This window comes from Amorphotheca resinae, assembly GCF_003019875.1.
Source record: "Amorphotheca resinae ATCC 22711 unplaced genomic scaffold M430scaffold_1, whole genome shotgun sequence".
In the NCBI taxonomy this organism is placed as follows: Eukaryota; Fungi; Ascomycota; class Leotiomycetes; order Helotiales; family Amorphothecaceae; genus Amorphotheca; species Amorphotheca resinae.
In genome coordinates this window covers 1,832,679-1,858,930 of record NW_020194471.1, presented here as the reverse complement: position 1 = coordinate 1,858,930, position 26,252 = coordinate 1,832,679, and the positions used below count along the sequence as shown (strand labels likewise).

The following is a 26,252-nucleotide window of genomic DNA, read 5'->3' as shown; positions in this document are numbered from 1 at the left end:
AGGTTTGCAAAGAATAACTGTCCAAGAAGGGAACGAGATCCCGTTCGGTTCGTCTCGAATTTGGTATCCAACGCCCCAAACGCCTCGTCACATCGCTTGTTTCCCGTTCAAACCCTCGCAGTTTTCAACTCCCTCAACACAGCTCAAACAAACATCTTAGCCAGACCAGCCACACCGCCCATACCAGCAGCCAAGCTTCCCAAGCCACCCATGGCAGCGCCACTCCTCCCCAAATCCATAGCGCCACGAGCCGCACCACTCCCAAACAGCTTGGTCAAACCCGCGGGCATCCTAATACCGAACTTGGCCAGCAGGCCCGTCAAGGCGCCGCCGGTCAACAGCGGCATGATGACCAGCATGAAGACCTTGACGGGGTTCTTCTTCAGGTAGTACATCAGATCGCGCAGCAGACGGCGCAGCTTCGAGTAGAGCTTGCGCAGGTACCCATCGCGGGGGGAGCGCTTATAGTAAGAGGATGAGGAGCGACCGGTGCTGAATCCTGTAAATGCGCCAATTAGTCGATCAATCAGCCTTTCTCTTCTCTCCTCTCCATCACAACATAGCTACCTAGTTTCGTTCCCCCGAATTCGCGATCGTGAGGGGTGAGGGAGGTAGGGAGGGGGAGCCGTACCGAAGAATGAAGAGCGTGAGGAATTGTGTCTAGGGCTGCCGGAGCCGAAAATCGAGCGGGCGGATTCATGCTTGGAGTCGTGGTGTTTCCGACGATGATGGCTACTATGCCCGCTGACTTCTGAGGAGCCTTGAAACCAATCCATATTTTTCTCCTCCCGGGGCTGCTTTTTTTTTTTTTACCTATCTATCACCTAGATAAGGTAGGTCGACAGATAAGATAGATATAGCAGCTCTTCTAGATTAATTAAAATCGAGAGAGAGAGCAGGAGCCGATGCAATTGAGATAGATGGTCAAAGAGGAATAGTAAGAGTGCACGGATGATCGGGAAGAGAGAGTGATGGGAGAGAAAATAATGCTTTGATAGACCGGTAAGGGAGACGGGGAAAAAAGCTATGGAGAGAGAACTGCGAAATGCTGAAGGCCAGAACTTCACAATTCACCAGCCCCTCCAATTAAAAAGCCGAGAGCGGTGAGGAGAGAGAGAGAGAGATGGGCTCGCTTCCAGGAACACGCTAATAATGCGCCAGTCCCCGTACGGCCCGCGTAGCGCTAAGCGGATACGGGGTGTGTGCGTGTTTCACGTGATTTTTGGAATTTTCCGGACGCGGCCTAGCTGTTTAGGGAATAGCTCCCCTTCGATAAGGGGGGCTAACTGATCTTGGAAATTCTGAAATGTGGCTTGTTTAGGTGGGTTACGCCACAGGTGACGTCCTTTCAACGAGGGGCAGGCATTCTTGCATCTTGGACCCTTTACATCTCAAATCACCTGCCCGTCATCCGCCCTCTTTTCTCCAAAGCACACACCTCAAACGGTCGCTCTCTTGACTCTTTCAGTTTCTCAATATTCAGACAGGAAAGAAGAGTCGCTATGAGTGGAGGACCCCCTATCGATTACTGTAAGTGCGTTTCCCCGAGACTAGATAACGGGCCCCGCCTTCCCTCACTTGACCTGCGAACACCTCAATACTGAACAATGATTCCCCAGACGCGGCTCTCGGGATCCCCTCCACCGCAACACAGCAGCAAATCCGCGATGCCTATAAAAAGTACCAGCTCTCCTCTCATCCCCCTTCAAAAAACCTAAGCTAACCAAGTTCCTAGAGCCGCGCTCAAGACCCACCCGGATAGAGTCCCCTCCGACTCCCCAGAACGGGCTGAACGCACCCGGAAATTCCAGCTCATAAACGACGCTTACTATACGCTCTCTGATAAAACCCGACGTAGCGAGTACGATGCCGCGCGCGCCTATTATAACTCCGGGACCTCGACAGCCTTCGACGAGGGGACACCAGGTCCCGACGCTGAAGCGGGGAGCGGCGGGTTCCCGTGGGCGAGTTTCGGATTCAAAGCCAAGAGCGATGCGGAGAAGGAGAAGTTCGAGAGCGAGCAGTTTGGAGATGTGTTTGAGGAGATGCTGAGAGAGGAGGGTATGGCGGAGGGTGGGGGCGCGCCGACGGGGAAGTTCTGGAGCCTTGTTGGCGGCTTGTCCGGTGGTGCTATGGGTTTCATCGTCGCCAATTTTCCGGGCATGCTGGCGGGTGCCGTAGCGGGGAATAGACTCGGAGCTATTAGGGATGCGAAGGGGAAGAGTGTTTATGCTGTTTTCCAGGTGGGTTCTTTTGAATGGCTTGATTGTGTAGATGCTGATTGTCCTTGCAGGATCTACCGCAGTCTGATAAAGCGAGACTTTTGAGTCAGTTGGCGCAGAAGGTTTTCAGTCATGCGGTTGGGGTGTAGGGAGAGAGGGCTGAGGACAGGGGAGACGGGATGGCGTTTTAAGGGTTTATTGATATTATGAAGTGACTTTTTTGGTAGTAAGAGGAACTGGGTCCTGCGTTGCTTGCTGATGATTTATGTAGGTAGATATCCAATGAATACATATTTGAATTGAAGCAGTAGCCACGAGCACAGCACGGCGAGAACGATGAGACAGATCACTTGACCACGAAATTTCAAAACCCATGAATAATGTGATTGATTGATTATTTGGCTGACACTTGAGACAATAACAAGAAACAGGGAGCACGGGGTCCGAGTCCAGGATCCAGAGATTGGCCAGTTAGGAGTGGAAGCCAGGGTCCTTGGGCTTGTGCTTTCAAGTAAGTAGTAAGAGTCGCCTCGGGATTGGGGGAAGGGTGATTGAGGATACGCACCTCAGACGTTCCGAATTTTCGGGTGAGGAGAGGAAGAGTGATGATATACCTTGACAGTGGGGGGAGAGAGGGGTTTCGGAGGGGATAAAGGAGGGATATCGGGGTCAGAAGTACGTACCGTACGCCTTCTCTATACATGACGCCGGGACTCAACCCTCACCAGCCTAATCAGGAGTTGGAGACATGAAACAGAGAGTAGATGCATAAAGAGCCCCATCCCAACACCACTTGCCTGCCAGTCATTCAAATTCATTCCCGTGCCCTTGTCAAACCTCAAATATCCTCCGCCCTGAAAACAAGCCCCTTTCTTTCCATCCCAGAAACAAACTAAACTCTACGGACTGTGTAATATGCCTATCAACTTATGCGATGTGATATTTACAACATCTCCTCATCCTCTCCCGCCATCGTCAAACCTGCGTTGTGCTGGAATTGCGTGAAAGAGCCGTATTGATTCTCCATCGCCTGTTGACGTTGCTCGAGAAGCCGTGCCCAGTCACCGCCAACATTCGGGAATTTGTGAATGTCTTCAACGGTGTTGTAAACAGGGTCCGTGGCTTGATTATATGTCGGTCCGCCGACAGATGTGCCGAAATGGGAATAGACATCCTTCGATGGTACCGCTGACTGCTCATATTCACGCTGTGCGAGGAGTGCGTAGCCTGATACCATATATGGTTCTGCTGAGTTCCATCGTCCATCACCACCCTGGATAGGGGTGATAGGTGTAGCCGTACTCTCGTCGCTCATGGTGGACTCGCTGTCCAGAGCTTGAGGATCTCCACCGGCTCGGGACGAATGTTCTTCCTGCATCAGGCGCTCATACCGTAGCCTAGCCATGGTCTCCTCTTGTTCAAAACTGGTGACGGGAAAGTTCACGGTACCATTTGTCAAAGCATGCCCGCCGTAATTAGGAGGACATATTCGCCAAAGCTCGACCAGCCGCATTTGTTGACCCGAATCCGCTGTCCGGAAGAGGTCGACCTGAGAGGGAGAGAGGGTAGAAACATCTACTCCATGTCTAGACAGTATAATCTCTGTTGTGAGCTGATCAGTTTGTGGGGGCTCCGACGCAGATCTTGAGGGCGAAGACTGTTCAGCAGCGAGGTGTGCGGAGTGATGATAATGCTGAGAGATCGAGTACGTGATCGGCGTTTCGACCTTTGGAGGCTCTTGTACGGGAGCGACGTATGTATTGTGAAGGGAAAGGTTGCGGGCGAAGAGAGCTGCTAGCTCTTCCTGCGTGGCCATCGTGTTCAAAGGGTCCGTTTGCTAAGGTACCTTGCACCTGTTAGCCTGCCGAACGGGCAAAGGATATGCAGCATACCTTGCTGCAAATGTAGTTCGGGAATGCAAGACCGAGTTTGAAAAGAGCCTTGTTGCTCAAGAAAGAAGCCAGGGAAATGCAGAGCGGGAAAGTGAACAAGTCTGGTATATAAGGCACAACCCTAGAGTCAGACGTGTGAATGTGCAAGAATTGGCGAGAGCGGAGCGGAGCAGACTTTGTGGACAGAAAGGCAAGATAATCTGCTTTTTTTTTTTTGCTTTATTTCACTATGCTATGTATGTACTTGAGGTAGTAGAAAGTACTGCAGAGAGGAACGCGTATTGCGAGAAACGGAAAGCAGGAAACCGGGGGGGTGGGGCAGGCGACCGCGGGGTTGGAGGGAGCGAACAAAGAGGAGCAACAAAAGGTACTGAAGGCGAGATCTCGAGAGCTACTCGGTATAGGAATGGCAATTCAGCAGAGCTGCCTCTGGTCGAGATGTTGATTTGTAGGGATGTAGAGGAGGTGGGAGGGAGAAGAAGAAAGGAAGTGAAAGTGAAAGGAAAGGAGGGGTTGAAGGAGATTAAATATCTTTGCTCATCAGACCGATATGCATGAGAGCCTGAAGCAGCCTAGCGCCGCACCAGCGAACCGTCGTCGCCAGTTCCCAATCATCGGGCGACACGGGGAGAGAGTCTCTGACCGCTTGGGTTCCAGCTAAGGTATTTGTGAATTTCCCTACCTATGACAGAAGTTATCTTTGCCGCAGAGGATAACTTGATTGTCTTGTTGGCTTGTGGAGTCCAGTCGAGGTTTCCGTGTAGACATTCTTCTCTGCTTTGTCGAAGTCATGTAGATCAAAATGCTTGATTGTTGGTCATCTGAGGTGTCATGGGGATCATCACATATCACGTGACCACGTAGCCAGATGTAAGCCTCAAGCCTCAGGCCACACACCAGGCACTCATCTCAGACGCGGCTTCAAGTTGCCTGGCGGTTGGAGCTCGACCGTGTGTACCTGTGTAATCCAGAGCTTCGACCTGCCTCTCGACTACATCTCAACCCTCCATTCTTGAACGTTCGAAGATCTCCATTACACAGTAGTCATCATGGTAAGCTCCACAGACCCATGACGCCCATGATATCGGGCAGACGTGTACTAACAATGGTCTTCTTCCCTGCAGACGTCGATAGGTACGGGCTATGATCTCACGAATTCCGTCTTCTCTCCCGACGGCCGAAACTTCCAGGTCGAATATGCAGTCAAGGCAGTTGAGAACGGTGGCACTTCCATCGGCATTCGATGTAAAGATGGTGTTGTGTTGGCTGTCGAGAAGGTCATCACCAGCAAGCTGTTAAAGCCAGGCGCGAACAAGCGTATTGCAACGATTGATAGACATATGGGTGTAGTATGTCGTACCAAGTCTTTAAACTTATAGACAGTATGCTAATTCATTATTAGGTCTCTTCTGGTCTCGTCCCAGATGGCAGACATTTTGTCTCCCGTGCACGCGACGAAGCAGCAAGCTGGCGCCAAGTCTACAAAACCCCTATCACCACCAAGGATCTTGCCAGCCGAATGGGCGGATACCTTCAAGCTTATACCCTGTACTCTTCCGTCAGACCTTTCGGTATCACCGCGATTGTAGCAGGCTGGGATTCCGAGGTCGAGCTACCGGTTGATGGTGAGGTCGGCAGTGGCCCATCTATCGGCTCAGGAGGCAAGGTTGAGGGCAAGAAGTTTGGTGGACCGGCGCTCTATATGATTGAGCCAAGTGGATTATACTGGGGATACTATGGTGCCGCCACAGGCAAGGGGCGCCAAAGTGCGAAGGCCGAGCTAGAGAAATTGGATTTGGCTTCCGGAAACTTGAGCCTTCAGGATGGTGTCAAGGAAGCTGCCAAAATTATATATATTGCGCATGCCGACAACAAGGATAAGGAGTTTGAGTTGGAGATGACCTGGATCAGCAACCTGGACGGACCAACAAAGGGGAGACACGAGGAGGTGCCAAAAGATATCCTTGAGGAGGCTGAAAGGTTAGCAAAGAAGGAATTAGAGGGAGATGAGGATGAGGAAGAAACAAAAGAAGAAGATAAGCCAGCTGATGGAGACAAGATGGAGGAATAGGCGCGTATGTGTGAAAATCACCCTGTATCAACACCAGATTTCATGCCTTTTTACTACTCAATGAAAGGGGCGTTTGGAAGCAAATGACACGAGAGATTCCTATAACTTCTCCTATTTCCTCCCTCTTGTGTGTTTAAATCAGGGGTCAAGTGGCCAATTATAGATTGGGGATTTGTGCAATTTCTGTTTTCTTAGTATATAGTACAAGGTCAGTTCACGGTAGTGGGTTACTTCACAGAACCAGGTCAGTTCACAGTACTGGGTCAGTAGAAAGTGCCATGTTAGTCAACAGAACCAGATCAGTACACAGCAATGGGTCAGTATACAGTCCTAGGCTAATACGCATAATCAGGTCAGTTTCTAGAAGCTAACTTAGTTCCCAGGGACAGGTCAATTTCTAGAACCAGGTCAGTCCACAGTCCTAAGTCAATTTATAGAACGAGATCAATGTACAGAAGGAGGACGGCACCCAGAACTGGGTCAGTTCACAGTGTACGTCAGTCTACAATTCTAGATCAGTTCCTAGAACCAAGTCAGTTCACAGAACTAAATCAATTCACAGAACTAGGTTAGTTCACAGTTCTAGGTCAGTCCCCAGAAGTAAGTCAATTCACAGCACAGGTCTGGTTGTTTGGTCAATTGCCTCTACGTGAACGACCTATTGTCTGTGTTGAACTTGATTTTTTAATGAAGTCTGATAAATGACTACTATATATATCTCAAATGCTACTTCTACATACCTAGCTTCTTCAAACTTGAAGTGAGTTAGATTGTAAGCAGCCCTCTCATGGCTAGGCTCTCTCGTCTATCGTCTTCGCGATTCACTCGTTTGTTTTGATTCTGTCTATCACCTTCGCGATCTATCTAGTCTTTCGATCTACCTACACTTTCGCGATCCTTTAGATCAACAACTACAGTGAAAGTCTTACGAAGTGTCTCGTTCTAGAGCCAATACTTGCACTTTCCCCATTGGCAAGATGGCGGCGCGATGTGACTTCTGCAACATGGAGTTTCGTGATGCTCAGAGCCTAGGTACAAGAGCACGATCGACATCAGCACCTTACCTCGCCTTTCTTGATGCCCTATTTATCTACAAGCTCTTGCTCCGGTCGTCCTGACTACAACGCTTACGACAAAGCGGAAGTTCAACAACCGGTGGGAAAGATGTGGAGCTTCTCGTCGTGTCACATGGATCGTTCTTGAGATCTCTACTCCATACTAGTGGGGTTCCTCTCTAAGCATCTAGATGCAAATGATATACTGACCATGTGATAGCGGCTAGTTTTCTCAACTGTCAGGTCCGGAGCTGTGTCTTTGCTAGTGAGTCCCAGATTGAGCAAGAGTGTTCCAAATACGACCTCTTTGAGACAGAGGAGAGCAAGGCTACACCGCACCAGTTTATCTGGAAGAAGCCCGTCCCTGGACTAGAATAATTCACCAAGAAGACTCTCCACGCTTTCCATTCATGGGAGAGAGCACGGGTTGAGGAAGGAGACAAACTCAAATCAGACCCAAGGACCGGTCCCACCATTGACTCTCGCACAATGAACCGCATATTACTAGCCAAGTGCCCATCTCCTGCAGAAGCCTTCGAATTCGCCGCCCGATTCCCCGACTTCACCTACTCAGGGATCTCCAAATCCCTAATCCGCTCCCTATTCCGCTCAGGCTGTATCCAATGCTACGGGACGCTCCTCTCTCCCGATCCCTGCACACGTGTCTACGACTACCTACCTAGCCCTCCATGGAAACCGCATCAAGCTCTGGATGAACGAAATTCAAGCCTACGCGCTGCAACACAACTGGACCGAGCCCGACGCCCTACTCATCCACAGCCCCGAGCTGACCACCTTACATCCGCCTTCGCGAGAGGCCCTCGATTACGCATCCCAGTTCCGCGCTGTTATCCGAGATTCCTGGCGCACCATGCTCCCCTCGGTCGAGACCTAGTGTGCAAGACCCAAGATATCTCTCTCCATCGCTCTCTCTCTCTCCCCTTCCTGCTAATCCTTCGGATCGCACTGCTTTCACAAAAACTCGTGGCTTATGCTTCGTTTACTACCAGTGGCTGTGGTTGAATCTACCTACTGTGAGGAAGCTTAGGAGAGAGATGCAGCAAGGTACATGATTTTCCAGCGAATGTTATACTCGGCGGGAGAGCTATAGTAGCCGTATTGAACACGGGAGTGTCGGTACGACAGAGGGCCAGACAACTTTGACCTGGCAACTTCGCTCTCAAATGGTCGTTGTGTATGCGCGAATGAAGCAGCACGGGCTGTCTGCGTTGACACCAACGGGCAGGGTAATTAATCGCCTTGCTATGCAACAATGCCGAAATCCCTTTGTTTGACAGGAAACATGTCGGCGGGCGAAAAGAGCGGAGAAATCGGGTCCTGTCCATCATCTGGACAAAACCGATCAAAGCATCATAGCTGCTTTTATTAGACTACCGTGACCGAGAAGATCGCTACGCAACACCGAACTCCCGAACAACAGCCTAGAGCAACTCCCGCGATGTCTATCTACATCGCCCAGACCCGACTGCCACAATGTCTATATTTTAAATGCGCAAGCTGCGCGCAGCGAAGACGGGATAAGCCGCAGAAATCACCTCCAACTCCACGGCCGCAGAGACCAGACCACCCCCACGCCATCAGCAACGCCGGTGGAGAAGTTTGGGAAGGTGCTGAGTTGAGCGAGGAATGGCGCCTGGTATCCTACCTGAGGGCTTCTTTCTCGGATATGCCGAATATGCGAGTTGCTTTTGGGTGTTTGGGGTTTCTTATTGAAAAAGGATGTTTTCAATTTTCATTTTTCCATTTTTTTAACGCATAGCGATGGTTTTAAAGATGGATAGATAATGGGTCTCGAATATCAAGGCAGCGAAGAAGAGTAAGCCGGCATTGATTTCTCAATCGGCTTCTTTATGAAGAGAAGGACGGAAGGAGGGATAATTATCGCAAATCAAGATCTGGCTAGTCCCGGTCTTCTTTTTCACGTGGATTTTCTGCGTTGGTTTTCAGGAGTACGGACAGGTTCTTTACTCTATTCAGTTGCAGTTAGTTCACAATCGTACCAATTTTTTTTCTTTTTTGCACAAATTGAATAATATGGTTAAGCATGTGGTGTTCAGACACGGTCAATGATGGAGATTGATATCACAGTAAATATCCCAAGTCAAATCACTGTCAATGGGAGGCAAATTCAAAGCTTGGATCAATTGATATGTATTGCAAAGCCAGGAGGCTTTCCTGATCTCGCAGATCCAGCAGATGAAAGAAAGACTTTAGAGTCTATCTGATTACAGGTAGTCCCAACAAGCAGTCTCTGGGGAGACCGCCATCAAATGTAATGTGAGTACGTTTAGAAGCGAAGGCGTAATATACTGAAGCAGATTCTGGTGCTATCCCAGAAGCAACATTAAGAAAAACTGACCAGAAAAATTGAATGCGGGACAGCGGGACAGGAGAGGAACCACCGTGGGCGATGACGTTGGTCGAGGAGGCAGGCTGTTTATAGCTGTTCGAGAACAGTGCTGACAGCGGAGGCGATGGCGTGTGCGTCACGCTTGGCCTTGCCACAGGGCTGTCCAACCTTACCACACTTCGCGTCGGCTTCAGCAATGGCAGCAGCCAAAGCATCACGCTTTGCCTTTCCGCATGGCTGTCCAACTTTGCCGCACACGGCCTCAGCCTCAGCCAGGGCATCCGCCTCACGCTTTGCCTTTCCACAGGGTTGTCCGACCTTGCCGCATTCTGGCTCTGCAATTGCCTCAGCAATGGCCTCAGCTGCGCGTCGAAGCTTGCCACATGGTTGTCCAACCTTGCCGCACTTGGCCTCGGCCTCTGGGTCTGCGATACGCTTGGCCTTTCCGCAGGGTTGTCCGACCTTTCCGCACTTGGCCTCAGGCTCTGCGACACGCTTTATCTTTCCGCAGGGTTGTCCGACCTTCCCGCACTTGGCTTCGGCCTCGCGTGCCTTAAGGTCAGAGGCTGAGAGGAGGTTAGCTAGTCATTTTCTTGAGATGGGCGAGGAAACTTACTTTCTTCGTCTTCAAGAGCGAGACGGGCGACGAATGCAGAGCCTTCGTCACGGGTATGGGCGAGCACGCTCGCGAGGTCACGAGCAAGGCGCTTGGCTTCGTAGCATGCACCTCCGACAAGGTTGCATCGTGCCATGACAATGGAGTCCTCTGGTTCTGCAGAAGGCTCGGCGAAGGCTTCAGCAAACGCCTCGGCGGCTCGCTTGACTCGGCCACATTCTCCAAACTCGCCGCATTTCGCCTCAGCGTATGCCTCTGGGAGAGGGAGAGCAAGAGGCTCGGGAATGGCAACCGCGCTGGCAGTGGCGGCCAGGATAATCACACAGAGGGCGTTGGTAAGTCTCATGGTGGAGATAGTGGAGTAGTTGACTTGGTTGGTTTTGTAAGTGTGTAGGCGACTTGGATGTAGTATGCCCGCGTGTGTGATATCGATTGTCTGAGTTGCGATGGGGAGAGGAAGGATGGGGGAGGAGAAATGGACAACCTTTTATGCTAATTACTGTAGCTTGTTCACAATAGTAGCACTGGGTGGTTGAACATGCTCAGGAACTTCGAGAGGCTCTCAATAGGGACCTTGCTTCCTATTGAGCACCCGAATAGGAGAGATCTAGACACTCAACTACAAAGGGAGGCCGCGACACATTTCAGCTACTGACTCGGATGCGAGCAAAGGCCTTTTGGCTGTGGAAGCCATATCGAATCCGTATGAAAGGCCCCGTTCAGATCAAAGCAGGGGCGGTATGTTTTCGAGTGCTTGGCATTGAGCGAGCTGAACAGGGCGAAAGCGGGAGCCAACTAGCTTACCCCGCGCTTCAAATCTTGATGAACCAAGGGAGATATGTTGTTGGCGTTGGCCAGATGGTATGTTGGACATAGGATCACATACCACCAGATATACTAGAACGCCTCTCTCCTCAACATGACCAACCGCATGAAAATTGAAAGAAGTACCTGCATTGTGGCAAACACAAATAAAGATAAAATATGCAATATTAGACGGGCTATCGTTGTTGTTGTGGCGGCTGAGAAGAATTCAATGAATCCAAATCATTCAGACCATCCAAGAAGTTTCCCGATCCTATTCAGACCCCTTTTCTATTCAAGTCGATATGCGGAAATTTAAGCGAGATCCTTTGAACCCCTCGAGATCGCGCATCGATGATTGATCAAGCGAGCGTATCGCCCGAGTCCCGACCACCATCATTCTAACAAGGGATGTTCAACACCCATGGCTAATAGGTAGGTATTGTAGAGAGACACAAGGAAGAGATAGTGAAGCTACCGGGATCCTGGGAGTGCGGGGATTTCTTGATCTCATGCTAAGCATTGCACTCAGCTCGGGATTCAATTCCGAGCCGACCGAGTCGGGCGTCGAGATAAGCTCTGTGGTGCTGTAGGGCGCGCATTTACCAAGTCAATCCCCCTATGTCTGGCTGATCATATCTCCCTTGCATTCGATAATAGTGATCATCCTTCTTACTACAGCCACCGCAAGGCTAATGGATCCGGGCTCTAGAGGAACATTCTTGTGGGTGAGGGGCTCACATGTATACGATTGAAGACCAAATCTTGACCAGGCTAAGGAAAGACAATCATTTCCTCTTGAATATATTGAAGTTCTCAGGTGCTTCCTTAAGCCGGGGACATGGCAACCTCATGTGCATCAGGGTCTGCAATGCAAGGACCGCGCATTGCATCTGACCTGGGTTGTCAAGCCGCGGTTAAGAGGACCAAGGGAAAAACAACTATAATTCCCTGTGTCGAAAGGTATCCGGTATGCCATACAGAGCTGACTTCAGCGTCTTGCCAATATCGCTTCTTGTTATTAAACATGAGAGACACCTGTCAGGAAGTGCGGCAGCATCCGGCACTACTACACCGTATATAGAACGGCTTGTTCAGGCCGCCGTATATATAGACAGCGAGTGCCAAAGAACTTTCAGGCAAGCCACTGGCTCCAGAACACTGACTCTTGTGTCAATACCCAGGAAGAGCCCTCTCTGCAAATTGGTTGAACAGACAAAGTTGACGACTCTGATGTCGTTGTCTGTGAATACTGAGAGCAGTAAAACCAGACATCTAAGTTGAACGTGCCTGGCGATCGGCGTCTCGGTCTGGTCACCTGACATGCCGGCACACAACCGATCCGCGCCATCCCCCACCGGGCTTAGGCCAGTTTGAAGGGACAACCGCGTTTTGCTTTATCTCTCCCAGACTTCCCGCTCTGAAGTGATCCTCATCTCACCCCCCGACTTCCCCTCCAAACTCCAATATGTTGATGCGCAGCTCAGTAAGATCGGCGCAGGTACAGATCCTACTCTCCTGAATCTCCAGCAGTCTGCACAAGTTGCTAACCGTCGCTCCTTATCAGAGCCTTCTGCGATCCGTCCAAGCGCCCTCGCGGACCTTTGCTACCGTCCAATCCGTATGTACCTCCCGAAGGATACCCTGCCTGTCCTAGATCTTTATATGATAGCAACGCTGACCCAGAATGAAATTGTGCTGTGCAGGATATCTTTAAGCCAACCAAGTACGGCGGAAAGTACACAGTTACACTGATTCCAGGTGATGGTATTGGTGCCGAGGTTGCGGAATCAGTGAAGACCATCTTCAAAGCCGACAATGTGCCAATCGAATGGGAGCAAGTTGATGTGTCGGGAGTTGAGACTGGTGACAAGCACTCAGAAGAGCTATTCCGCGAGTCGATTGCGTCTTTGAAGAGGAACAAGCTCGGCCTCAAGGGTATCTTGCACACTCCGGTCGACCGATCCGGCCACCAATCTTTCAACGTTGCGCTGCGACAGGAGCTCGACATCTACGCCTCCATTGTCCTTATCAAGAACATCCCTGGCTACAAGACCCGCCACGACAATGTCGACCTCTGCATTATCCGTGAGAACACAGAAGGAGAATACTCCGGCCTCGAGCACCAATCTGTGTCAGGCGTCGTCGAATCCCTCAAGATCATCACCCGCGCCAAGTCTGAGCGCATTGCGAAATTCGCCTTCAGCTTCGCCCTGGCAAACAACCGCAAGAAGGTCACCTGCATCCACAAGGCCAACATCATGAAGCTGGCAGATGGTCTGTTCCGCAACACCTTCAACGCTGTGGCCAAGGAATACCCAACTCTCGAGACCAACGACATGATTGTGGATAACGCTTCCATGCAGTGTGTCTCACGACCACAGCAATTCGATGTCATGGTCATGCCTAACTTGTACGGAGGAATCCTGTCCAACGTTGGAGCTGCTCTTGTTGGTGGACCCGGACTTGTGCCAGGGTGCAACATGGGCCGTGATGTGGCCGTCTTTGAGCCTGGATGCCGTCACGTTGGTCTGGATATCAAGGGCAAGGACCAAGCCAACCCAACTGCTATGCTTCTCTCTGGATCCATGCTTTTGAGACACCTTGGTCTTGACGAGCATGCCAACCGTATCTCTAAGGCTGTCTACGACGTTATTGCCGAAGGGTAAGCGTTTATCCATTTTCCCCATACCTTCTAGTCCGTACCCCATGCTAATGACCGTATAGAGCTGTGCGAACTCGCGATATGGGAGGAAACAGCTCCACGCACGAGTTCACGAGGGCGATTCTGGACAAGATGGAGTCGGCGCTATAGAGGCCTGCAGCAGATTGTATAAAGAACAGATAGAAGTGGCTGTGGTGGTTGTACTTTAGTATGCATTTGTGGACACTTTTGAAGTCCAGTGATTTGCGCATCGTGTCAAGTGCCAATAATATAACAAGATGATTACCAGCAGTGTGTAAGTGCACTCAAAACGTGGATACACAGTCGGTAAGAGATGTCCAGAAAATCCTTAGGTGCCCATCGGCAGAGGGAAATTCGTGTTACCAGCAAACTGTGGTGTGTCCTGAACGATATTTGCATGCTGTGCCGGATGAATCCAAATATGTCCAGGCTCCTCCCTCAGAATCTGATATCTGCCTCGCTTTGCAGGGCGTTCTGGGATGCCAGTGCTTCCATAAACTGCATTTTCTGCAAAGGCGTTCTCTCCCTTCAGTACCGCTTCCCCTTGAGTTCCAAGCTTTGTGAGCTTTTAATGTTTACCCCCTTCTCGCTTGATTCCATATTGCTGTTGATCCATTGCACCCCGGTGTTGTCTTACCTAATGGTCGACGTTTGAAGCGGAATTTAAAATCCGATGGTTCCGTTCGGCGCAAGTCGTGCCTGGTCAAAGTTGCGTGGCCAGATTGCGTTAACAGACTCGGTTATGGGCTTTCTCTTTCGCCCTACGACATAGTTCTCAGCACGTTCAGTGAACATAAATATGCTGTTTGAAGTCCCCCTTCAACACGGTGTTGGCTGATAGTAGATGCTGCAATCTTATTGACTTCCTTCGCGGGACTCATGGGAAATAGTCTCCCATCGATCATAGCACCCTGAACGCCCCCTATGAGCCTGTTAGTATGTTCGAAGTTTTGGATCGTACGAATGCTATGCTGTTCAAGCTTGCCCTTTCAACGAATATCTGGCCTAGCCTGTAGGAACTTGGTGCGACATGCTCTGTAAAGACGTCAGGGGCTGTCCAGATGATGGGGAAATACAAAACCTTACCACTGAACCCTACTATCTGAGCTGGTACCCCATTCAGTCAATGGACATCCATTATAGCAGGCCCTGAATTCTGTTAGCATGTCCACATTATTAGGCAGTAAGGATTGCTTACCACCCAGTTGCTGATGTGCACTGCTACCCCCATGATAAACCAATCATGCAACTGTCGATTCTGATATTCAGAAGGCACCTCTCGATCTTGTGTATTCTATCCGCGTTTTCTGACATCACATTGGTATTAGTGCCCCGTTGATCTCAGGTAATGCAGCGTTAAATCTTCTTGCCTGCATGAAGACTGGCCAACGTTAAGTTAGATGTGCTGCCGTGAAACCAGGCCTGGATCTCCACCTCGAGTTCTTTTAGACTGTTTTGAGGCAAGGACCGCAGCTCGTGCTTGTGGTTGGCCAAGACTTTCTTTACCATTCTTCTTGCATCGTCGGCCCTGAGCTATCCTATTACTTCATTGATAAATGCCTCAGATGTCATTGTGACTGCAATTTCTCTGTCAGTAAGGTAGAACTTCTATTGCAGATACCACTAGGTGAAGATCGTTCTTGAATAGGGTACGCGTCAATCTCACATCCTTCTTCAAGACTTTGCTGCTTGAAGTTCCTTTGTGGTCATTCAGTGCTGTATCCTCGATCTTCGTGCTTCAAAGAAGAAGCGACGGATCTCTTAAGGCGGGACCTGCTCAAAGCGCTTATCGTTGAGGAGAGTCTAATGGACCTTGAGACCAAGTCTGTTGGATATGAAGTTGTTGTGGGATGTTGCATCAGGCAGGACTGAGTGACAAGTTGTTGAAATCAGACCTCCCGTAGTCAAAGAAGTTGCAGGAAATAAGAAGAGGGCTGAGGTTCTAGTCATTCAGATTCAATATCCATACCGACGATGTCATCAAGCATAAAGATGCCACGAAAGAGGTTCCGCAACCTAGTTCTCGAGAAGATTCCGGAACCATAGATTTTTACCAACACACGTTGAGATCTGTTTAACCCGACAACAGTCTCTTAGAACAACAACCCACCTTCGCCGTCTCTCTTTCAACAATCCACAACAAACACATACATCCACACATCTTGCCTAAGAGCTCCTTTACCTCCTAATCACTTGCACTACACACCACCTTTGAAGCCCCCCCGCCTGTCAACATGTCGGGTTCGACGGACCTGGACATGCAGGGTCAGATCGAGTCCGAGGACGCTGAGCAGCAGGATCGCTCCAGAAAGACAGTCCATGGCATGAAGATCAAGCTAACCCTAGATCTAATGGAAGCCCGCGATCTCGCATTGCAAAAGCAGAATGAATACACTGAAGCTTACAACAGAAACCAGGAGCGCCTCCGGGCGCATTATCCGATGCTCAACGATACCTCTGTCGATGTTCTTGCTGAGATTGAGCGGCTTCAAAAAGAATACAGTAAGTAATCCTAAAGATCATTGCCTACGAAAGCCCAGATAACTGATTACATTCCATAGCTTATGAACGATCCGTGGAGCGCGTAGTTAAGGTTTGCGGAGATCAGCTGAGGATTGTGTCAGCCGGTAACTATCTCGAGCTGGCCCGATTCGAGTTCCCAGATGACAACGGCAAGCTCACTCTCATCGTTCCAAGCTGCTTCCTTGGTTACTAACTGTGCATGAGTATAGACAGGAGCAAAATCGTCGTACAATACCGAAAGATCCCACTCAATTACAAAGCTGGCAAAGAGGAATACACCAACTGGACCTCCTCCTGTGCTTTCACTCCTTCGCGTTCTCCGTCGCCAGATCTAGGCGCTGATTACAATTACCGTACCAACGCTGATAATCCAGATCTAAAGTCTGTGTCCCCTTGCTCATCATCTTCCGGCTCGCCCCCTTCCTCGCCCGCTGCCGGCTATGTCTATGTCGACACTGCAGCTGTTGCTCTCTCAGAGGATCATCGTGCACAGTTGCCTGCGCTTGCTGCTCGTCCTAAGGGTCGTACCCTACTAAGACACCCTGCATCCGACGATCGCACTGCTGGCATTAGCCAATTCGAGCTCTCTGATGTTCGCAACGAGGAGCCGTCTCTCGTGCCTGCATTTCCCACTACGAGCCGTGCTGATATCATCGCCATCAGTTCTGAACTCGAAGACAATGGTATACAAGTGCCTGTTTCGAGCTACTCTGTCATTGGACCCCGTACTCAGCTCACTGCATCTGCGTTGGCTCATTTTGAGAATCCTACCTCGCCTTCGCGCACCTTCTCATATATTGCTCATCATGATCAACACGAGATGCACGAATTCGCTCCCTTGGACAGTGACCGCTATCATATGGGTTCTGTCTCGTCCAGTATCTCTTCCGAGGCCTACCATCTCGCCATCCTCTCCGCCGAGGATCCCTCACGCGCTTCATCAGTGATTGCGCAGGATGACCTGAGCGACATGGATGATTTTCCCGACTCAGCCAGTGATTGCTCGGGTTCGGTATCCTCATCTCTTGTTTCTGAAAGACGCATGCTATCGATACTCAGTGAGGTGGCTTTCCCAGATGCTCCTAACTGGGAGCCGGGTTTCCACTCATCCACGCTCACTTCCGGCCATGAGCACACCGCTGCACCTGTCTCGACTTCCATGGAAGATGATATCTCGGAGCCGGGTTCGCGTGCGAGCACCAGCTCACTCATTGCCAGAGGATACGATATGGTCGGACCGAACGAAGAAGAGTTTCCGGATATCGACTTCTCACAGTTGTTTTCGCGCTCTCCATCTCCTACCTCCGACCATGACCCGATCGCCTCGCCTGATCTGATTCTCAGTGATGCTAGCTCTGAGTCAAGTTCGCGCTCTCGCTATGTCACCCCTGATGAGAGTCCTAGAGTTGCCCCTGGTTTGGCTATTTCAGATGGTGACCGCTCGGGATCGGGTTCGCACTCCTCGTTGATTGCCGGCCATTTCCAATACGATGCTCCTGAGTTTCGTGCTCGGCTTATCGCAGCCCTTGAAGCATCACAAGTTGACGGTTCGGAGCCAGGTTGGAGCCCCCTCTCATCGATTGCCGGCCATACGCAGCCAGCTTCACCTGATGCTCAGTCCGTGGCAGCCGATGAAGACATGTCAGATGGTGGCAACTCGGACTCAGATACGCTCTCCTCCGCATCGATTGCCCGTTACGCGGAATACAACATCCCTGCAACTCCTGCTCAGCTCATCGCAGCCGTTGAACCTCTGTCAGACAATGACAGCTCCGAGTCGGGATCACTCTACTCGCCGGCCGCTCCTGCTTCTGGTCAATTTCACCTCGTGATGCATGGACCGTGTATGGGATGTGGTCACGTCAGCTCTAACGCCTGGCTCTCCGGTCCTTCCCCAGAGCGAGACACGTGCGAGAGATGTGGCTTGAGCCGTGTCGTTAGCCAGCCCAACGAAACCTCATCTTCTGATGAAGTTGTCTTCGTGGGCCTAGATACCCCCATGGACTAAGTTGCGAGTAACTTGATCCTACATCCAGTTTCATACTCGCTTCATATTGCAATCATATTGCAGTTCTCCAATCAGTCGGTAATGGATAGCATGTCTGCTTGATATTACATTCTCGAGCTTTAGCTTGGGGGTTCTGATTTGGAATCTTTTCGCTTCTTTGGATGTACATGGCCTTATGCCTTGTCATCCCGTCGACGTTTATGATTCGACTTTACCTGCGTCTTTCTCTTTTTCCCTTGCGGAATAAAACAGCATTTGGTCAATGGCGGAGGATGGCATGCAAAGGGTATTTCGCTTTTGAGTTTCTTCTGTTTTCTCTGTTTCTGTTTCTCTTTTCTATGTCTCTAGAGGTCGATTTCAAAAAAAGGAAAAAAGCAAAAAAAAAAAAAAAGTCTATGGTTGATGGCATGTTTTTCTTCTCATGATTCTGATGGTTGTTGTTTTTTATTTTCACTCAGAAAACTCACAAAAAAAGAATAAAAGGAAAAAGCAAAAAAAAAAAAAAAAAGCAAAAACCCCGGTGGATGGCGAATGGATAACAGGCATGTTTTTTACTTCTGATTAAGCTTCTTCCATTCCTCTTTCGAGGGTGTTCTGGAACAGCAATCGGTTGTTGGTGGAGTAGCAAGCATGCACGGGAAATGGATGTAGCCCGTGATCTCCTATGGGAGGAGTAGGCTCAGATGTCTTTAAGGTGGTCACAGATGCAGGTAGTCAATAAAAAAGCTTGTTAAGCAACCAATAGTGGGCAGCAGAATTGGAATTCGTGAGGCTCTTGAATGAGGTAAAGTAAGGTACGTGGGTGGTAAGGATTCAACCAAGGCACTTGGAATTCGGGGTGATAGCTTCTGTGGCTATGAAAACTGAGAGTTAGCAATAGAGCATGTATATACACCTCCTGGGTGGGTTTTATGTCTTTTTGGTGAAAGGGGGGCGCCCAGGGTGCACGTGATTACCCCTATTCAACCTCAGTTCGCTGTGCGCTGCCTACCAAAACACACATCTCGTTCAACCTCGCACTTTACCCTCGCGCTTTATTGATTGCCGGACGAGCTACTTGGGGAAGAGAGTTGGCTGTCGGATCAATTGTTTTGTATACCTAGTCTACTCACAGAAGCATCCACCAGGCCAAGACGCCAGTACAATCTAGCAGCAACAGAACAAATCAAGAAATCAAGACTCATGGATGGGGCATCACTGGAGCCCCTTTTGATATCATCCTGTACCCGAACGCCATGCAATGCAATCCATCAGCTCTCTAGAAAGCGATGTGTCTCTTTCTCCCCGTGTACTTCGAGCTGTTCTTCACCACCTTGCCCTTCCTTTCCATCTGCTCCTTCTTGCTCAAGATCCACGCTTTGCTTCCCTTCTTCAGTTCCTTTCTTCCCTTTTCTCGATGCTTCCTTCGCGCATCCAAGACATCAACACCCTCCATTCCCTTGACCACTCCCGTAATATCACCTCCATTCCCTTCAGCCTCTGATCCGCCAACAGTCAACACCAAATAAAGCTTATGGTTCTTCGTTCCTGGATCATCCTCCAAGATACCTGCTCCGAAACCAGCCTTGATAGCAGCACCGCTTATCATAGTCCTCTGCTGATCATTCTTCGGATAGAACTGGCAAACTGCTCTTCCACCTCTCTTCAGGCTCGCATACAAGCCATTAAAGAACCTCGACAGCCTACCCGTCGACGAAACCTCGCTACTTTCAGCATTGCACAGCCACTGGATCGCACTGATCGAGATGGCGGCATCGAAACTACCGGCGCGGAACGGGACCCCCTGTCCAATATCGGCCAGCATCAGATCGCCCTCCACATCTCGCTGCAGCGCCACGTCTAACATGGAAGCGGAGATGTCCATCCCGACCCATATGTGAGGGCCGCCTTCGGATGGGTCGACAGAGGAGAGGATCTCGCCGGAGAGACCAGAGCCGCAGCCCACGTCGAGGATCATGGAGGGGCGGTCAAGGTCGAGGAGTTCCAGAGCGCGGTGCGTCATGGACGCCTGGATGTTTTGGATTCGGGAGGATGTGGTGTATTTCTTGGCTTCGGCATCATTGTAGTGGAGATCGGGGGGGCTGTAGGTAACTTGTCAGTCTCTTGTCGCATGGAGGGGTTGAGGGGAGAATTACAGAGTATCTTCTGGGCGAGACATGGCTGTAAAGTAGTTCTGCCGAAGCAGAAAAGGAAAGGTCCAAATTACTTCATAAACTACCAGCTGGCTTCCTTTTAAATATTTCCTGGGACCCGGCAGGTCTCTTTGCGCGAAATACTTCTCTGAACGGTTTCAAGAATTGAAATCGCTGAATTTTCGTGGAAGGGCATTTCGTCGCAAATCGTCATGGGAATTTTTCTGTGCCGAGCCGAGGTTTTGCCGGGGATCTGGGGATGAGAACACCTTGTTCTGGCGGCGACAGCATCCACCCGTCTATTTCACCCCGCAATACGCCTCCCGCGAAAGATAAACAAGACGCAGCAGCGAATAACCCAATCGATCCAGTTTAAACACAGCATGCAAGTCTCATAACGAAAAATACTTGGTCGCCATGTGGATTCTCCCTCTCATAGGGTACATGGGCATGGCCCTTGGCTTTGGTTTCCTCACCCTCGCCATAGGTACGTTCACGCTCAAAAGAGCACACGATCTCTTACTAACAAAGGATTCTAAAGCCTCTGGACTCTACTACTTATCTGAACTCGTCGAAGAACACACGGTCATTGCAAAGCGCCTTCTTACGCGCCTCATATACCTCGTTATCGGTCTCCAGATCCTTCTATGCATCATCGATGGCCTGCCATTCACGCTCTCCCTCCTCAGCATCGTGTCACATGTGGTATATCTGGGAAACATGCGGCGCTTTCCTGTCGTGAAGCTCAGTGATCCTCTGTTCATAATCTCATGTGGTATGTGAACGCCCGGTCTCTGCTGTATAGGAGCCTTCCAACTGACCCAACATCTCTAGTTCTCGTTCTCTTCAACCACTATGTCTGGTTCTCGCATTTCTCCACCGCCGCTGTCGCGCCCATGACATCCATTTATGATAAACCTGATGTCCCGACCTTTACTGAGATCGCCTCCTATTTCGGGATTTGTGTGTGGCTGGTGCCGTTCTCGCTCTTCGTGTCACTTTCTGCGGGCGATAACGTTTTACCTACAATGGGCAGCGAGGAGCCAACTACCCCCGGCGCTCCGGGCGTCAATAATAAGCGGCAGGGTATGATCAAGGTCGTCGTTGACACCGTTCGGGAATGGATTGGCGAATTAGCACAGTTGGCCGGCTGGTGGAGACCCGAAAGGGGATTCTGATGTATTGTAATGAAAAGGATATTATCGGCGTTGGTGCTGGTGCATAGGGTGGATAATGCCAGAATGTGTTTAGATAGTTCACCTGGCATTGTGTGTGGATAGTAGGAAGCGCGATGCAAGTGTATATAGGTATGTATTTTACGTGCTAATGACCGGCAAAACAAGCCCCTGACAAACCCTTATCGTAACGCCTGTAAATAGTTCCTTGATAAGTGTGCTAGAGGGTAAGTGTACAGCAAAGGTGTATAGCAATATTTCAGTGTCTCCCTGGTGTCTCCCTGTGTGGTCGATTAGTAGAGCGTCAGGACTTAATAGATCGATAATAGAAGGGTTGACGAACTTGAACTTCCAGACGGTAAGTAGTTTCTTAAGATTTCTGTGGAACTGGACCCTCCTGAAGTTCTTCGATACGACCCTCGAACATGGCGGATAATTCGCTGCAGATATTGATAGTGTGCTGCTCAATGGATCTCATACTGGCCAGAATGAGAGATTCGAGAGCCGACCTCTTCCTATTTAGAGCATCAAGCCTGTCCCATTGGGCCTTCTGGATTTTAGCCCTGTGGAGTTGCGTGAGTGTGAAAACAAGTACCACCAGACATATCGTCAAAATGCTCTACCAATTCGCAGGAAGTTTTTAAACGTTCTCAAGGCGCATCCAGAGACGTACATCATTTATACAAATAACATTGTGCACAGAAACTCGAGCCAGCTCCAAAAGCACCCAGATGGAAGTATGCGTTACTATAGCAAAGTTTCCAAGAAAAAACAATCTCACTTGAAGCTTGACACGCGAGAATGAGAACAATAAATAGAACAACTTACACTCGATATTTCCTAGTCTCGAACAAAGAGTTGATCCTGGCTGCAACATCCTTGGTATGCGAAGTATACTCTTCTTCAAGGTTCTTGCGTTTGGCTGCCCGACGCCTCTTGCTCTACCCAAGGGCTAGATCAGTAAAGAAGCTTTAATAAACGTATAGAGTAGAATCCATACTGAAGAGAGCATATCCTGGGCTGTTTTGAGCATGTCATCCTCATTCCGATCATATGAACTTTGCAGCGCGTCATCCTCGTCTGATTCGCTGCGTGCAGTCACTTGACTCTTGCGTGATGGACGAGAAGCCATTTCGGTGATGAGTGACATGGATGCTTGGTAGTTCTCTTCTATCTGACAGGACCGATGAATATCTAGACTTCCCCACACTTCACGTTGTCTTGAGGCGGCCCCGTTCTGAGGGGAGTTTGTCGTGCTGGAGAGGATCGGGGAAGGGTACGCCCGCTTACCCAATCAAGCGCTAGCGTAATCGAGGAATTGTTCCACCAAAATTTTGGTTTCTCGAGCGCTCGCCTTTTTTCCAACGAAAAGCAGCTCCTCGCATTCACAGCTCCCTCTCAGCCTCTACACAAGAAAAATGGGACTCGCAGCGCCGCGAAAGTAGGTTGATTCTCTTCTTGATTTTAAATTGAAATTCTAACATACCGAAAGGCGGACCAAACTCTCCCACGATCCCAACAATACAAAATGGACCTCGAACACGGAAAGCTTTGGGCACAAGATTATGGCTGCTCAAGGCTGGCAACCTGGAGATTTCCTTGGGGCTAAGAATGCGAGGCATGCGGAGCATTATACGGCTGCCAATGCATCACATATCCGAGTGACGATCAAGGACGATAACCTTGGGTTGGGAGCGAAGATTGGAAGCGGGGTTGGCCATGGCGAATGTACCGGGCTGGACGCTTTCAAAGATTTGCTGGGAAGACTTAATGGGAAAGATGAGGATGAAATAGCGAAAGAAAAGAAATCCAGAGAAGATTTGAAGAGAGCGATATACACAGAAAGAAGGTGGGGAAGTATTAGATTTGTTCCCGGAGGATTCCTTATCGGCGACAAGATACAGCACTTGATCGATAGCGAGGCAGAGAGAGTACGAAAACTTGGAGAGACGCCTTCGGCCGCCGCGGAAAAGAGTTCGAGCGATTCTAGCTCTTCGTCAGAGTCAGATGAGGAGAAGCCAGTGGAGAAGCCCAAGAAAGCGAAGAAACGAAAGTTAGAGGAGGATGATGAGTCAGTCCCAGAAGTTGTTGCCGTGAAGGTCAAGAAATCGAAGAAGTCAAAGAAGCGGAAACACGAGGCCGGTCCAGACGAACCTGAATCTGCTGTTTCTACAGAAGAGGATCCTAAGGCATTGAAGAAGAAGTCGAAGAAGAAGTCAAAGAAGGGCGGGGAAGATGAGATGGACGTTGATGATGCAACAGCCGAGGCCGAAAAGAAGAGACGCAAAAAGGAGAAGAAGGAGAAGAAGGCAAGAAAGGAGGAGAAGTCCAAGAAGAAATCGAAACGGCAAGCTGAGTCTGCCGATGTTTCCGAATCGTCAGAATCCTCCTCCGGAACTACTACCAAGATGAGCACTTCCTCGACAGCAGCCACATCTAGTGGTAACTCCACGCTAGTTGTGCAAGGAATACACGCAGTACGAGCACGAAACATTGCTCAGAAACGATTAGCAAGCATGGATACAGCAGCATTGAATCAGGTAAGTCTGGGTTTCCCGCTAGTAGCCGTATGTGTGGCCCTTGTATACGGACACTAACGTATAGCAGATCTTCATGATCAAATCCCAGGCCTAGAGAATTGAACAATATATTCTAGATCTTTGTTACCATCGGACGTTCCTCAACTCTTAAAATAGAGAATCCCCTGGCGGTCTACCAAAACTTTACCATGGATACCATAGCCTGGAGACCATTACCCTCCCATCGCCCAACGCCGCCTATAGAGCCACTATCTTCCGATTTGAATGCAGAATTTCAGAGACGATGAGTCCAAAGGAGTGGACATCAATCTAGGGAGTACATCTAGCTTCTGATTATGGCAATGGGAGTTTTTTAAACGGCGTCAGGTGAATTAAATGACTTTGAAGATGGGGTGTTCTGGAGCTTGGGTAGACAGTCGAGACATTTTGGAGTCCTCAAATCAGGCTCTTGATTTCAACGTCTCTTGATGTACAAGACCCAGCCCCCTTTATTACCTCATGTGCAGGAATGCCATTTCATGAGTGAGTGAGCTCTAGAATATCAACTGATTCTTCAACGGATTAAGGATAATGCCTGTGATTTTTCTAATGTGGGAAAGAGTTAAAGTTGCGTGACTTTTATATTCTTGAGACCATGATGAAGGAAAACGCCGAAAAGCAGTCTATTGATGGCCACTAGATATTCCAAAACACAAATCGCTGAATTCAGAGAGTTCCCACATTCACAATGCACCCCCTACCTAGCCCCTCCGATAATACTCCCTCCTCCTTCCCCCATCCTCAATATAAACCCTCTCCCTCTCCCTTTCCACCGTCCTCGTTGACGTCCTCGGACTAGGCTCATTCCTCGGCGCCGGCACATATCGATACGTATCATATTCGTCCCTCTCCCTCGGTCTCGGACTCGGACTAGTAGTAAGCCGCACCCTCTCCCTCTCTATCCACACGTCCTCCTCGCCCGCGCCCGCTCGACTCCCGCGCCGACTCCTCTTATCCACGACCGACGTCCGACTCTCCCTCGGACTCCCCGCCGCTCTATCCTCCTCTACGCTCACGCTCACGAGTTCTACGCGCGGCGCCGGCGGCGGCGGTGGAGATGGCGCGCGGATCATTTTCGGCGGCGTCGCAGGTCGCGGGACTGGCGCTGGAGCTGGTACGTATTGCGCGGCGGCCGCGCGCTGCTCCCGGATCACAGTCTCGGAGATGCGCGTCACGGGCCGCATCGTCGTCGTCGTCGCAACATAGGTTCTTGTTGTTGTCTTGCGCCGTGGCGCGGTGCGAGTTGCGAACTCGACGTCGTATTCTGGTCGTGCTGCGGCGGGGAGGGTCAGCTTTCTTCTATTTATCTAGCTTGGGAAGGATATAAAGTAGAGAGAGAGGGGCGTTGTTGGGAGGAGGACGACGACTTACAGAATAGACACATGTTTGACACAATTTTCAGTATGGGTGAAGCTTTCTAGAAAACAAATCAATTCTCCAAACGCCCCAAGACGATTACTTTGTGCTAGGTCAGGTGGTGGGTGGTGGCGCAGTTCCTCGTTTCAGACAAATCGACCTCGGCGGGATTTCTCGTGCTTGCAGGATGACTTCAATTCAAATCAAATCAAATCAATTCGTGGGCCTTACTTAGGAAGTTGGCGGGAATCGTAGAAATGCTGCTGGGATGTATATATAGCAGAATGGCATGCTGGTTGGAGAATGTTTCGAGCTGAAGCAGGAGGGAATATGGGGCTTATTGGACAGACAGCTGATGATGATGATGATGGCTGGAATCACGGGTCACAACTGACTGGCACTTTCTTCCGTATCTTGGCTTAGCTTATGGTGTTGTGTCCTCTATACGAGGCTAAGCCCCGCCACTAGCCACGGACTAAGCCACGGTAGCACCCGCCACGGGGCCTAGCGCCCGCCGCTCTTAGCGTCCGCGGTGCCGCTTCGGGGACGTGCGTACCATGCATGGACCTGTTCTTCATTTTGCTTCACTGTTCCATTTCCAAATTTCTGAAATCTCGCCTATTCAGCCACTTCAGATTTGAGCCCACTTTCCCTAAGAGAAATATGTCTGTCAATAGCGATTGCTACTGATAGAGATCTGGAGACCGGAAATTTACCCTTGAGGTTGTAGAGGTACGTTGTATCAACCAAACTTGTAAGTAA

At 50.0% G+C, this 26,252-nt stretch overlaps 12 protein-coding genes across 12 annotated transcripts; 6 read left to right on the top strand and 6 right to left on the bottom strand.

Moving 5' to 3' along the window:
* Nucleotides 1-83: 83 nt before the first annotated feature.
* M430DRAFT_32337 (hypothetical protein) lies at nt 84-794 on the bottom strand. The gene is made up of 2 exons (XM_024866149.1): nt 634-794; nt 84-501 (listed from the first exon to the last, which is right to left on the bottom strand). Exons 1-2 carry the CDS (start codon nt 774-776, stop codon nt 144-146), a joined length of 501 nt encoding a protein of 166 aa, XP_024725233.1. The 5' UTR covers nt 777-794; the 3' UTR covers nt 84-143.
* A 708-nt stretch (nt 795-1,502) lies between these two features.
* On the top strand, nt 1,503-2,371 carry M430DRAFT_24120 (hypothetical protein; the record flags this gene model as incomplete). The annotated part of the gene is made up of 4 exons (XM_024865016.1): nt 1,503-1,530; nt 1,620-1,680; nt 1,736-2,243; nt 2,294-2,371. The coding sequence occupies 4 exons, from the start codon at nt 1,503-1,505 to the stop codon at nt 2,369-2,371; spliced, it is 675 nt and encodes a 224-aa protein (XP_024725232.1).
* A 674-nt stretch (nt 2,372-3,045) lies between these two features.
* On the bottom strand, nt 3,046-4,331 carry M430DRAFT_157774 (hypothetical protein). Its single transcript, XM_024863322.1, has 3 exons — nt 4,290-4,331; nt 4,115-4,215; nt 3,046-4,068 (listed from the first exon to the last, which is right to left on the bottom strand). The coding sequence occupies exon 3, from the start codon at nt 4,036-4,038 to the stop codon at nt 3,166-3,168; it is 873 nt and encodes a 290-aa protein (XP_024725231.1). The 5' UTR covers nt 4,039-4,068; nt 4,115-4,215; nt 4,290-4,331; the 3' UTR covers nt 3,046-3,165.
* Nucleotides 4,332-5,163: 832 nt separating this feature from the next.
* On the top strand, nt 5,164-6,185 carry M430DRAFT_24118 (hypothetical protein; the record flags this gene model as incomplete). The annotated part of the gene is made up of 3 exons (XM_024865015.1): nt 5,164-5,166; nt 5,239-5,463; nt 5,517-6,185. The coding sequence occupies 3 exons, from the start codon at nt 5,164-5,166 to the stop codon at nt 6,183-6,185; spliced, it is 897 nt and encodes a 298-aa protein (XP_024725230.1).
* A 3,513-nt stretch (nt 6,186-9,698) lies between these two features.
* Nucleotides 9,699-10,573, bottom strand: M430DRAFT_38447 (hypothetical protein; the record flags this gene model as incomplete). The annotated part of the gene is made up of 2 exons (XM_024867245.1): nt 9,699-10,177; nt 10,228-10,573. The coding sequence occupies 2 exons, from the start codon at nt 10,571-10,573 to the stop codon at nt 9,699-9,701; spliced, it is 825 nt and encodes a 274-aa protein (XP_024725229.1).
* A 1,926-nt stretch (nt 10,574-12,499) lies between these two features.
* On the top strand, nt 12,500-13,846 carry M430DRAFT_14961 (hypothetical protein; the record flags this gene model as incomplete). The annotated part of the gene is made up of 4 exons (XM_024863154.1): nt 12,500-12,532; nt 12,599-12,652; nt 12,738-13,696; nt 13,759-13,846. 4 exons carry the CDS (start codon nt 12,500-12,502, stop codon nt 13,844-13,846), a joined length of 1,134 nt encoding a protein of 377 aa, XP_024725228.1.
* Nucleotides 13,847-15,951: 2,105 nt separating this feature from the next.
* Nucleotides 15,952-18,248, top strand: M430DRAFT_55170 (hypothetical protein; the record flags this gene model as incomplete). Its single annotated transcript, XM_024868524.1, has 3 exons — nt 15,952-16,219; nt 16,279-16,344; nt 16,450-18,248. The coding sequence occupies 3 exons, from the start codon at nt 15,952-15,954 to the stop codon at nt 18,246-18,248; spliced, it is 2,133 nt and encodes a 710-aa protein (XP_024725227.1).
* A 1,059-nt stretch (nt 18,249-19,307) lies between these two features.
* M430DRAFT_112742 (hypothetical protein) lies at nt 19,308-20,548 on the bottom strand. The gene is made up of 2 exons (XM_024861487.1): nt 20,384-20,548; nt 19,308-20,329 (listed from the first exon to the last, which is right to left on the bottom strand). The coding sequence occupies exons 1-2, from the start codon at nt 20,404-20,406 to the stop codon at nt 19,507-19,509; spliced, it is 846 nt and encodes a 281-aa protein (XP_024725226.1). The 5' UTR covers nt 20,407-20,548; the 3' UTR covers nt 19,308-19,506.
* Nucleotides 20,549-20,685: 137 nt separating this feature from the next.
* On the top strand, nt 20,686-21,816 carry M430DRAFT_112739 (hypothetical protein). The gene is made up of 3 exons (XM_024861486.1): nt 20,686-20,867; nt 20,922-21,155; nt 21,215-21,816. Exons 1-3 carry the CDS (start codon nt 20,798-20,800, stop codon nt 21,556-21,558), a joined length of 648 nt encoding a protein of 215 aa, XP_024725225.1. The 5' UTR covers nt 20,686-20,797; the 3' UTR covers nt 21,559-21,816.
* M430DRAFT_32332 (hypothetical protein) lies at nt 21,669-22,788 on the bottom strand. Its single transcript, XM_024866148.1, has 4 exons — nt 22,556-22,788; nt 22,384-22,496; nt 21,899-22,118; nt 21,669-21,836 (listed from the first exon to the last, which is right to left on the bottom strand). The coding sequence occupies exons 1-3, from the start codon at nt 22,685-22,687 to the stop codon at nt 21,926-21,928; spliced, it is 438 nt and encodes a 145-aa protein (XP_024725224.1). The 5' UTR covers nt 22,688-22,788; the 3' UTR covers nt 21,669-21,836; nt 21,899-21,925.
* A 185-nt stretch (nt 22,789-22,973) lies between these two features.
* On the top strand, nt 22,974-24,655 carry M430DRAFT_38441 (hypothetical protein; the record flags this gene model as incomplete). Its single annotated transcript, XM_024867244.1, has 3 exons — nt 22,974-22,996; nt 23,048-24,095; nt 24,163-24,655. The coding sequence occupies 3 exons, from the start codon at nt 22,974-22,976 to the stop codon at nt 24,187-24,189; spliced, it is 1,098 nt and encodes a 365-aa protein (XP_024725223.1). The 3' UTR covers nt 24,190-24,655.
* A 130-nt stretch (nt 24,656-24,785) lies between these two features.
* M430DRAFT_38440 (hypothetical protein) lies at nt 24,786-25,758 on the bottom strand. Its single transcript, XM_024867243.1, has 3 exons — nt 25,722-25,758; nt 25,506-25,551; nt 24,786-25,407 (listed from the first exon to the last, which is right to left on the bottom strand). The coding sequence occupies exons 2-3, from the start codon at nt 25,516-25,518 to the stop codon at nt 24,836-24,838; spliced, it is 585 nt and encodes a 194-aa protein (XP_024725222.1). The 5' UTR covers nt 25,519-25,551; nt 25,722-25,758; the 3' UTR covers nt 24,786-24,835.
* Between the last annotated feature and the right edge of the window lie 494 nt (nt 25,759-26,252).